The 11,373-nt window shown below is 68.4% G+C and overlaps 1 protein-coding gene across 1 annotated transcript; it reads left to right on the top strand.

The window, feature by feature from the left end:
• The first annotated feature begins 4,855 nt into the window (after positions 1-4,855).
• On the top strand, positions 4,856-10,523 carry RABGGTA (Rab geranylgeranyltransferase subunit alpha). Its single transcript, XM_059834607.1, has 17 exons — positions 4,856-4,918; positions 5,158-5,187; positions 5,763-5,864; positions 6,027-6,151; positions 6,600-6,766; positions 7,332-7,483; positions 7,561-7,705; positions 7,811-7,893; positions 7,984-8,085; positions 8,207-8,315; positions 8,402-8,453; positions 8,743-8,831; positions 8,922-9,010; positions 9,087-9,209; positions 9,603-9,716; positions 9,918-10,017; positions 10,375-10,523. Exons 1-17 carry the CDS (start codon positions 4,856-4,858, stop codon positions 10,521-10,523), a joined length of 1,794 nt encoding a protein of 597 aa, XP_059690590.1.
• Positions 10,524-11,373: the final 850 nt, after the last annotated feature.

Below are 11,373 nucleotides of genomic sequence, written 5' to 3'. Positions count from 1 at the left end.
TAGCGAGGGCTGCGGGGGAGAGAAAAATTAAGGGGTGGGGGCAATTGGGAGCATCAGGGGTCCCCAAAAGCCCCATGGGGGGTTTAGGGCAGACATAGAGACAAAAAGGGTGTCTGGGAGGAGTAGGTAGCGCCTTTGGCAGATAAATGGGAGGTAATTAAAGGGGCTGGGGCAATCGGCAGGACATGAGAGTCCGAATGTCCCCAGGAAGTCTCAAGAGATAACAAGGAGGGGCTGGGGGGCAAATTCAGAGGACGAGGGGGGCAAATAATTGTGCGTCGGGGTAAAATAGTGGGTTTAAGAGAAGAAACAGGCAGTTGGGAGAGCAGATAAAGGCGTGGCGATCAGGCAAGGGGCAAGTTAGAAGAGACTGGGGCAAATGAGGGGGCCGGGGGACAAACTGGGGGAGGCAGGGGGCAAGAGAGGGAATCAGGGGGCAAACGGGGGGACTGGGGGGGGAGAACAGGGGGATGAGGCAGCCCCACCCACTCCCACCCTGTGCCTGACACTCACCTCTGGCTCCGCCCCTCTGCATCCTTGTCCCCGCCCCCGAAGGGGCGGAGCCCAGCCAGGAGCCCCACGCAGGCCCAGCGTCGCTCCTGCGGCTCCCAGCAGCCGAAAGCCTATTGGAGGAGAACGGAGAGCAGGGCGGGGCTTGGGAAGGGGCCTCTGAGGGGCGGGGCCGGGGTTAAGTGGGGTAAAGAGCCCCTCCCGGAGGAGGGGCACTAGGACCAAGGGGAGGGCAGGGGAGTGAGCAGGGCTTTGAGGTGGGTGGGGCTTCCTGGAAGGAGGCGGGGTCACCTTAAAGACACGTGTGCTTCTTAAAGCGGCAACACCACCTTAAACAGGCAAGGGGGTCTAAAGTGGGCCCGCCCCTAGTTCCAGCCAATAGAGAGCCTGCATTGTGGAAGTGGGTGGAGCTTTGTGGAGGTGTGGCTGGGTCCAAGGGGTGTGGCCTGCCTGAGGGGGCGGGGCTCGTCCAGCAATTAGTAGTGACCGCACGGGGGCAATAAGAACACTTCCCGGGTGTTTAGGGTGGGGCTAACGCGGAAAGGGGCGTGGCTGGGAGGGGGAAGGGCTTATTTAAAGGCACAGGGTACCGCTACGGGTTCTCTGTGGGCAGCAGCGCCGAGAGCGGGGCTTAGAAGGGGGCGGAGCCTGGCACGCAGAGGGGCGTGGCCTACCTGGAAGAGGCAGCGCAGCGCCTCCTGCTGGAGGCCGGGGGTGGCGCCGGCAGGCCCCCAGCAGGGCCGTCAGCACCCCGGGGTGGCCCCGGGCCAAGGGCTGCGCCAGGGCGGGGCCCAGCTCCGACAGCACCTCCCCCACCTGGACGGGGCGGAGACAGCATCAGCCCCGCCCACCCCACTGGCCCCACCCACCCCGCTGCAAGGCCCCGCCCCCATCCACAAGCCCCACCCTCCCCAGGTCCTTCTGCGTGAGCCCCGCCCTCAAGCCCCCAGCCAATAGGATCTGCCCTGTAAGCCCCACCCCACCCATTAGCCTTCACCTCTGTGCCATCGGCCCCACCCCCAAGGAACAGTGCCCCATAGCCCCACCCACAAATACTCCCCTCCCTATCAAGCTCCACCCCAACACCCCACCCAATAGCGTCCACCTTCACTCTACAGGCCCCGCCCCTTTAAGCCCCGCCGCCATCACCCCCCTCTTCCCAAGCTCTGCCCCCCCGGGCCCCCTCCCTCCATCCCCGCCCCTTCAAGCTGCACCCCGTTAAGCCCCGCCTACCACATCAGCAGGGGCGTGGTCCAGCAGGCGCTGCAGCCCGTGATTGGCCACCCGGTGGGCGGCCACGCCCTGCAGGCGGCCCTTCAGCTGCTGCTGGAAGAGGTCCTGCAGGCACTGGGACCCGGCCACCGCCATGGCCGCCTCCAGCAGCCGACTGCGCTCGGGGTCCTGCAGGCCCCCCACCAGGGCGCTGGGGGCAGCCAATCAGAAAAGGGCAGCCGGGACCCCCAGCCAATGAAGAGCCAGGCCCAGGTTCCCCCCCCAAGCAATGGGAAGCATCCGCAGGACAATCTGGCCAATCAGTGCCCAGCGTCACTACAGCGCTAACCAATGGGAAAGGGCCTGGTGGATGACTGGCCAATCAGCGAAAGGGGTTTGGGAGCCCTAGCCAACCAGGAGCAAGCCTCAAGAAGCCGGCAGCCAATGCGGGGGAGCCTGGGGACTGGCTAGCCAACCAGCACCTGCCTTTAGAAAACAGGTACCAATAGGGATCAGGCCAAAATCTCACCAGCCAATCACCAAACAGCACCTGAGACCTGCCAGCCAATCAGGAAACAGCCCAGCAACCCCCCAACCATTGGAAAGCAGCCTCAAGATCAACTAGCCAATCAGGAAAGGGTAGCCAAATCACCAGCCAATCCAAAACTGGCCCCAGGGAACACTGGCCAATGGGGAGGAGAGTGATGACCAGCCAGCCAATCAGAACCCCCAGCCAAACAGAAACCAGCCCCAAATGCCTCTCGGCCCATGCAGGAGCACACGCAGAGCCAGCTGGCCAATCAGCACCCCCACGGCCCAATCCCCACCCCACGCCCTCACAGGGCCCAATGAGCACTCACCTCTCAGCAGGGGCAGGGCTGGGCGGGGCCAGCTGGCCAATGAGAGCATCGCAGAGGCGGGAGCAGGCGGGCGATTGGCTGCGGTGCAGCACCTCCAGCGCCACCTGCAGGCAGAGGCTGGCACCGGCCGGGGACAGCAGTGCTGGGGGGGGCAGGGGGGCAATTAGTGGTCCAGGGGGGCAACTGGGGGGGGCAGAAGGGATTTAGGGGGCTGGGGGCAAAAAGAGGGGGCAGTTATGGGGCAGAAAAGGGGCACACCCCCCCAGGGGCAGTTGTGGGGGGTTTGGCCCCCCTCCCCGGGGCACTTACAGGGCAGATGCTCCTCGAAGGCCTCCGCTAATTGCCCCAGGAGGGGCGGGAAGGAGGGGGGAAGCTCCGCCCCCTCTGCCGCTGGCTCCGCCCCCTTGAGCCTCAGCTCCGCCCCCTTGGCCTTTGGCTCCGCCCCTCCGGGGGGCAGCTGAGGGACTCCTGGGGGGTAGAACAGCAGACATGAGGGAGGAAGGCAGGGGCAAACGCACCCCCCAACCGGCCACCCTCCGAAGACCCCCCCAAACGCCCCTGGAGAGCCCCCACGTGCCCCCCAGCCTCCTCTGCTGCCCCCCAGACCCCCAAAACCTGCCCCAGACCCCCCCAAATGCCCCTGGAGAGCCCCCAGGTGCCCCCCAGACCCCCAAAACCTGCCCCAGACCCCCCCAAATGCCCCTGGAGAGCCCCCAGGTGCCCCCCAGACCCCCAAAACCTGCCCCAGACCCCCCCAAATGCCCCTGGAGAGCCCCCAGGTGCCCCCCAGACCCCCAAAACCTGCCCCAGACCCCCCACAATCGCCCCCCCCGCCTCCCCAATCGCCTCACCTGCCCCCGGGACACCCCCCAGCACCCGCAGCAGCGCCCGCACCACGAAGCTGCCGGCCGGGTGCCGGGCAAAGGCCACCAGGTCGTCCCTCACTGCTGCTGCCAGCTGCCCCACGGCTTCTTCCGCCTGCCCCACGGCTTCCTCTGCCTGCCCCACGGCCTCCCCCAGGGCAGGCAGCACCCGTCCCAAGGCGGCCTCCAGCACCCGGGCCCCCAGTGGGTGCCCCGCTGGCCCCCCCAGGCCCCCCACCACCAAGGTGGGCAACACCTGACCCAGCGTCCCCAGGGGGGCGTGGGGCAGCAGCGCCTGCAGCACCCGCGACCCCCCCGGGTCCAGGGCCACCCCCGGCCCCGCCGCCACTGCCTCTGTCAGCACGTTGGGGGCAAACAGGGCTGCGAGAGAGCAAAAAACAGAAAGAATTCATAAAATACCTACAAAACGCACAAATACCCGTGAGAAAACCAAATGCTTCAAAATACAGTTTTTAGTCCAAAAGCTCTACACGCAACAGGGGTAGAACCACGCAACAACGCCAAGCACCCCCTAAAGCTCCTCATGGTTTTTCCACACCTGTCCGCAGACCCCAAAATGCCTCTCAGGGAGCCCCAATCCACCTCACAGACCCAAAAAAAAGCCCTCAGGGAGCCCCAGTCACACTCGCAGACCCCAAAAAACACCTTCAGGGAGCCCGAACCCCCCCCCCCCAGACACCAAAACACCCCTCAGGGAGCCTCAGTCCCCCTCACAGACCCCAAAAAAAACCCCTTAGGAAGCCCCAAACCACCTCACAGACCCCAAAACTCCCCTTAGAGAGCCCCAGTCCCCCTCACAGACCCCAAAAAACACCCTCCGGGAGCCCGAAACCCCCCCACAGACCCCAAAACTCCCCTCAGGGAGCCCCAGTCCCCCTCACAGACCCCAAAAAACACCCTCCGGGAGCCCGAAACCCCCCCACAGACCCCAAAAAAACACCCTCAGAGAGCCCCACCCCACCCCCCCCAGACCCGAAAAACCCCTTAGGAAGCCCCAACCCCCCCCCCCGCTCCTACAATATGTGTTCACAGACCCCCAAAACCTCTCACGGAGCCCCAAACCCCCTTAGGGAGCCCCCAAATCTGCTCACAGACCCCGAAACCCCCTCACGGTCCTCCCAAACCCCTCAGGACCCCCCCAAATCTGTTCTCGGACCCTAAAAACGCCTCAGGGAGCCCCAACCCCCCTCAAGATCCCGCCGAGCCCCCTCAGGGTCCCTCCGAACGCCGCCGGCGCCCTCCCCGGCCCCGGCCCGCCCCTCACCAAGCTCCTCCGGGCTCAGCCCCTCCTGCAGCGTCTCCAGGGCCCGTCGGAAATACCCGGCGGTGTCGGGCTCCAACCGCGGCCCCGGCCCGGCCTCGCTCCGGACGACCCCCCGCCGCACCCCCATGGCGGAGGAGACGCGCCGCTTTCCCAGGGTGCACCGCGCGGGAGAGCGGAAACGCCGCGCGGTTTGGCCCCCGCCGGCCGCCGTAGGGTGGGAGGGGGATAGGGGGCGCTGAGGCGATGCCTCTTTGCGTCCCAGCATGCCCCTGGGCGCTGGCCCCGCCCCTTTCCCAGCAGCCCTTGCGCCGCCCCGGACCCTCCTGCAGTCTCCGGTCTGTTCCCGTTGGGCCTTTAACGGGGCGGGGGGGGGGGGGGGGGGGGGCTGGGCTCCCCCGGGGTCCCTGACTCTCGCTCTCTCCCGCAGGTGCCGGACCCCCCCCGAGCCGTCGCCATGGTGAGGGAGCCCCCCCCGATCCCACAATCCCCCGGGGCAGCGCCCCCCGGATGGACCCCCACCGCCCCATGATGCACTGGGGCACCGCAGTGACCCCCAGTTCTTCCCAGTCCCCCCCCCAGTGCCTCCCAGTCAACTCCCAGTGACAGCTAGTTCTTCCCCGTCATCCTCCAGCGCATCCCAGTTCCTCCCAGTCACCCCCCAGTGACTCCTAGTTCTTCCCAGTCAACCTCCAGCCCACCCCAGTAACTCCCAGTCATCCCCCAGTTCCTCCCAGTCATCCGCCAGTCCCTCCCAGTGCTCTCCCAGTGACCCCTAGTTCCTCCCAGTCCCGCCCAGTGACCCCCAGAGGCCCCCAGTGCCTCCCAGGCACCGGCCAGTGCTTCCCAGTTAACTTCCAGTGACAGCTAGTTCTTCCCAGTTAACTTCCAGTGCATCCCAGTTCCTCCCAGTCACCCCCCAGTGACTCTTACTTCTTCCCAGTCTACCCCCAGTGCCTCCCAGAGCCCCCCACTTCCCCCCATTCCTCCCAGTCCCCCTCCCAGTGACCCCCAGCGCCCCACAATGCCTTGCAGCACGGCCGCCTGAAGCTCCGCCCCCCAGACGCCGCCCGCCGCCGGCAGCGGGAGGAGAAGCTCCGCCTCTACCGCTCTGCCATGGCCACCCTGCTGGAGAAGGTGACCTCTGACCTCTGACCCCGGCTGCCCCTGACCTCTGCCCCGCCCCTGGGTGGGACACGTGGCCCCTGGGGCACGGCCCTGTGGGTGTTGGTGACCCTCGACGCCCCAGACCGCCCCCTGCCCCTGCGGTGACCCCTGCCCCTTGACCTCTGCCCCCAGCGGGAGCGGGGCGAGCTGGACGCGGAGGCGCTGGCGCTGACGGGCACTGTCCTGGCGGCCAACCCCGACGTGGGAACCTGCTGGAACCTGCGGCGCTGCGCCCTGCCCCCTGACCCTGCCGACTGGTCCGGACTGGGAGCACTGGGAGGGGATCGGGGGGCACTGGAGGCTGTTGGGGGGGACCGGGAGGGGATCTGTGGGGACGAGGGGCCACTGGGATGAGCTGGGAGTTACTGGGAATAGATTTATGGGCAACGGGGGGCAGGGGAAGGTTTCTGGGAGAGGATCTGTGGACACGGGGGAGAACTGGGACGTACTGGGAGCGGATTTGTGGGTGCTGGGGGGCACTGGGATATCCTTAGGAAGGGATTTAGGAGAACTGGGAGGCACCGGAATGCACCAGGAGAGGATTTGTGCGTACTGGGGAGCACCGGGAGGTTACTGGAAGGGATTTGTGGGCACTGGGGGGCCCTGGGACAGGGTTTACGGGCACTGGGAGGTTGGTGGGTGGTGCCGGGGGGGGAACACTGGGCGGAACTGGGCTTTACTGGGCGGTCACTGGGGTCACCGCAGGGTGCCGGGGGAGCTGGCCTTCGTGGGAGGGTGCCTGGGGGTGAACCCCAAGTCCTACGGGGCCTGGCACCACCGGGGCTGGGTCCTGCGCCGCGCCCCCGTGCCCCCCCCGGCCCCCGCCGAGCGCGCCCTCTGCGACCGCCTGTTGGCCGCCGACCCCCGCAACTGTGAGCGCATACTGGGCCGTGCTGGGGGGGGCTTCAGGGGGGCTTTGAGGGGTGTTCGTGGGACTTACGGGGGGCCGGGGGGGGCGTTAAAGCCTCAATTTGCATCCCAGCGAGCATTGGTTTGTACTGGTTTGGGATGGGGGGGAGCCTGGAGGTACTGGTTTGTGCTGGGATGCGCTGGGAGGAGGGTTTGGGGGTGGTGGGTTATGCTGGGGGGGATCTAAGAGCTTCTGGGCTGACTGGTCGGTGCTGGGAGGGAGTTTTGGGGGTGCTGAGCCCCAGTGGCTCAAAGCTAGAGCTAACCTGAGGGCCGCTGGGCTTACTGGTTTGTGCTGGGAGCTGGTGGGAGAGAGCTTGAGGGGGTCTTGGGAGCCATGGGAGAGACTTCTGGGGGCGGGGGTTTATACTGGGAGCTGGCGGAAGAGAGTCTGGGGGGTCTTAGGCCATATTGGGAGTGGGTTTCGGGGAGGTAAGGGTTACTGGTTTGTACTGGGAGTTACTGGAATGGGGCAAAGGGGCTCTGGGGGGGCACCCGTGCCCGCTGGTCCTTACTGGTGTCCCCCAGTCCACGCCTGGGAGCACCGTCGGGCGCTGGCGGCGGAGGAGGACCCCGAGGCCGAGCTGGCCTTTGCCGGGGCCCTGCTCAGCCGCGACTTCTCCAACTTCTCCGCCTGGCACCACCGGGGCCGGCTGCTGGCGCCCGCTCCGGACGCCGGGGTCCGCCGGGGGCGAGGGAGGGGCGCTGCCCCCCCACCGCCTCCAGACGGGTGAGTCCCGTCCCCCCGCCCCCCCAGCCCCAAAAACCCCCGGGATCCCCCCAAACGCCTCCGTCCCCCCTTTCCCACCCCCCCACAGAGCTGGAGCTGGTGCAGAACGCCGTCTTCACCGACCCCAACGACCAGAGCGCCTGGGTCTACCTGCGCTGCATCCTCTCCCGCGGTACGCCTGGGGGGGCCCCCCAGATGCCTGGGTGTCCCCCTCGGATACCTGGGTGTCCCCCCCGGATGCCTGGCGCCCTCCTGAACGCCTGGGTCCCCCCCACAGCCTCCCCCCCGCCGAGGATTCTTTGCCTCTACGTCAACCGGGAGGACGCGACGCTGGCGGTGACCTTCTCCCGCCCCGTCATGGTGAGCCCGAACCCCTGGGTGCCCCCCCAGACGCCTGGGACCCCCCGAACGCCCGGGTCCCCCCTTACCCCGGACGCCCGGTTCCCGCAGGTGGGGGCGGGGAGCTCGGCGCTGATGGCGACAGTGGACGGCTTTCCCCTGGAAGGGGCGTGGCGCTCGGGGGAAGGGCGGCCACGCCCCAGCCACACCTGGGTATCCACCCGGACGCCTGGGTCCCGCGGAGGGGGGCGGGGGTGGGTTGGGGGGCGGGGAGCCCCCCCGGGCGCTGGGGTCCCCTCTCCCGAACGTGTGGGCTCCTTGACGGGAGCGGCAGCTCTGCGACCTCCCGCCCGACCGGGCTCCGCCCTCCTCCCGGTCCCGCCTCCACTTCCGGGTCACCTGGGAGCCTGACCCCGCCCACTGCGAGGTGACGCTCCTCCCAGGTAGGAAGCCACGCCCCCTTCCCCCCGCCCCGTGAGCCGCGCCGCTTCAAGCCCCGCCCTTCCCCAACCACGCCCTTTCCTCATAGATGAGAGCGAGGCGTGGTGGCAGGAGCCAATCGTAGCCCGGGAGCTCTTCTGGTAAGCCCCGCCCCCACTTCCTTAAGCCCCGCCCCTTCCCCTCAGCCCCACCCTCCCCTTGGTCTGGCGCTGAGCCCTGCTCCCTTTGCGCTTGCCATGAGGCGCTGCCCCTTTAAGACCTCCCGCTGGCCACGCCCCATTCCACCAGCAGGCTCCGCCCCCCAGCCAAGCGGCCACGCCCACTTGGTTAAGCCCCACCCCCACGGGCGCCAAACCGCCCTCAGTCCCCCGGGGGGCTGAGCCACGCCCCCGGGTCAGACCCCGCCCCTTGACTAAGCCCCGCCCCCAGGCCAGAAGTGGGCGTGGCCGAGGCGCCGGTGCTGGAGGCCCAGGTGGAGACGTGCCGGCAGCTGCTGGAACTGGAGCCCCACAGCCGCGGTGAGCCCCCCACCACCCCCCGCCCCCCCGCACCCCCAACCCCGGCGCCGGCGTCCCCCCTCACCGGCGGGGGGGTCCCGGGGGGGGCAGGCTGCCTGCTGACGCTGGTGCTGCTGCTGTCGGCCCTGGACCCGCTGGCACACGAGGACGAGACCCGGCGCTGCCTGCGGGACCTCCAGGTGGGCGGGGCTTAAGGGGAGGGGCGGGGCTTAAGGGGAGGGGCGCGGCCTGACGTGGCCCCACCCCGCCCCCCAGGAGGCGGACCCCCTGCGGAGCGGCTTCGTGGCCGACGTGGCCTCGCGGGCGGAGGTGGCTGTTGGGGTGCTGCGGATGGGGGCGGGGCCTGATGGCGCCCTGAGGCTCCGCCTCCCCGGGAAGGTAGGGGCGGGGCCTGAGGGGGCGGGGCTTGAGAGGAAGGGGCTGAAAGGGGGAGGGTGGAGTCCTAAAGGGGGCGTGGCCTGGGAGGGCGGGGCTAGGGGCGGAGTGGGAGGAGATTGGGGTGGGGGTGCATGGGGGTGTGGCTTAAAGGGGCTTAACAGGAGTGAGGAGGTGGGGTCTTAAAGTGGGTGGGGCTAAAGAGGCGGGGCCTGAGGGGCGGGGCTACAGCGGGCGGAGCGGGAGGGGTTTTAGAGTGGGCGTGTCTAAAGGACGAGGGGCTGAAAGGGGCGGGGTGCAGGGGGAGGGAGTCTCGAGGTGGGTGGGAGGGTCTCGAGCTAAAGGGGAGTGGCCACGTGGAGGCCCCGCCCCCTCTCAGTCCGGCCCCGCCCCCAGGCGCTGACCTCGCTGCCGCTGCTGGAGCACATGGTGCTGGTGACCCACCTCGACCTGGCCGGGAACAGCCTGGGGGGGCTCCCCCCTGCCCTGGGGGGGCTGAGGCGCCTGCAGGTGGGACCCCGGCGTCGGGGGGGGGGACCCACATGTCGGGGGGGGACCCGGGAAAGGGCGGTGGGGGGAGGAGAATGGGGGGGACCCACATGTTGGGGGGGGGGGGGTGAGGAGAATGGGGGGGACCCCGGCATCGGGGGGGGCCCGGGGGTCCCGGAGAGAGGACGCAGGCGTTTGGGTCATCCGCCCCTCCCCGCACAGGTGCTGGACGTGTCGCACAACAAGGTCACGACCCTGCGGGGGCTCCCACCCCTCCCCCGCCTGGAAGAGCTGTGTCTCGATGGCAACCGTATCCGGGGGGGTGGGGCTTGGTGTGGGAGGGAGGGGCTTAAGGGCTAGTGGGTGGGGCTAGGGCCAGGGTGGGGCTGTGGTCGGGGGGGGTTTAATGGGGCAGGGGCTGATGGGGTGGGTGGGGCAGAAGAGTGGGGTGGGGCCTGTGGGAGGGGCTTAATGGGGCGGGGCTGAGCAGGGAGGGGCTTGTTTGGGTGGGAGGGGGTTGGGCTAGGTGTGTAGGGGAGGAGCTTAATGGGACCAATAGAGGGGCTGGGGGAGGGCGTGGTCTGAAGGGAGAGTATCGGAGACATGAGGGTGGGAGGGGTGTGGTCATTGGGTGTGGTCAGGAAGGTGGGCATGTCCTCCTTGACTCCACCCCTTCCAGCCATAAGCCACGCCTCTGCCCTGGCCCCGTTGGCCGCCTGCCCCCGGCTGGCTCATCTGCGATTGGCCGAGACGCCCCTGGCCGCCACACCCGAGGCCGCCACCCACCTGGCCCAGCTCCTCCCCCATGTTCATGTTGCCCTTGCCTGATTGGCCGGGGCCTGGAGCTCCGCCCACCCCCCTTGTGCTGCTGACGCCCCCCCCGTGGTTTGGCCCCGCCCCTTAAAGGGGGTCTCTAATAAAGTGATGCCACAAAGGTGGGGCGTATGAGTGGGGGAGGGCCGTGGGTCGGGGTCTCGGGGGGACCCAGGCGCCCGGGGAGGCGTCCGGCTCTCCCAGTCCCTCCCAGTTCCTCCTCGCCCCCCCCAAAGTTGCTTCATCGGGGCCAAACCCCAAACCGCCGCCCGCTTGCGCCATCGCCGGGCGGGGACCCGGGCGTCCGGGCACCTCCCGGGCACCCTAAACCGCAGGCCCAGGCGTCCGGGCCCCTCCCTTTTTGGGGGGAGAACCCAGGCGTCCGGGCGGTGGGGCGGGACAGCGGCAGGACCCGTTCGTCTGCCCCCCGCCCCCGGGGGGCAGCTGCGTCACCCTGGCCCCGCCCGGCCCCATGGCGGCCTTGCCAAATAGTGAGCTGGCCCCTGCCAAAAAGCGAGCCTGCCCTGCCCTGCCCTGCCCTGGAGCCCCCTCCCTTGCCAAATAGCGAGCCGCCCCGGGAACATCGTCCCTGCCGAATTGTGATCCGCCCCAGAGGTGCCCCCTGGCCAAATAGTGAGCTGCACCTGCCAAATAGTGAATCCTCCCTGTCCTGGGGTAAGGCCCGCCCCATAGGGCCCCCTTGCTAAATAGTGAGCCTGCAGCCCCGCCCCATACTTCACCTGCTGGTGACCCCAATTCTCTGCCCCATGGGGTCCCCATGCCAAATAGTGAGCGTTGCCCCACCCCATAGGAACTGCCGTGCCAGACAGTGAGCCACCACCCTACACCATAAACCTCCCCTGCC

Source organism: Gavia stellata, unplaced genomic scaffold (genome assembly GCF_030936135.1).
Source record: "Gavia stellata isolate bGavSte3 unplaced genomic scaffold, bGavSte3.hap2 HAP2_SCAFFOLD_278, whole genome shotgun sequence".
Taxonomy (NCBI): domain Eukaryota; kingdom Metazoa; phylum Chordata; class Aves; order Gaviiformes; family Gaviidae; genus Gavia; species Gavia stellata.
The sequence above is the reverse complement of the archived record's forward strand: the minus strand, read 5'-3'. Positions and strand labels throughout refer to the sequence as shown.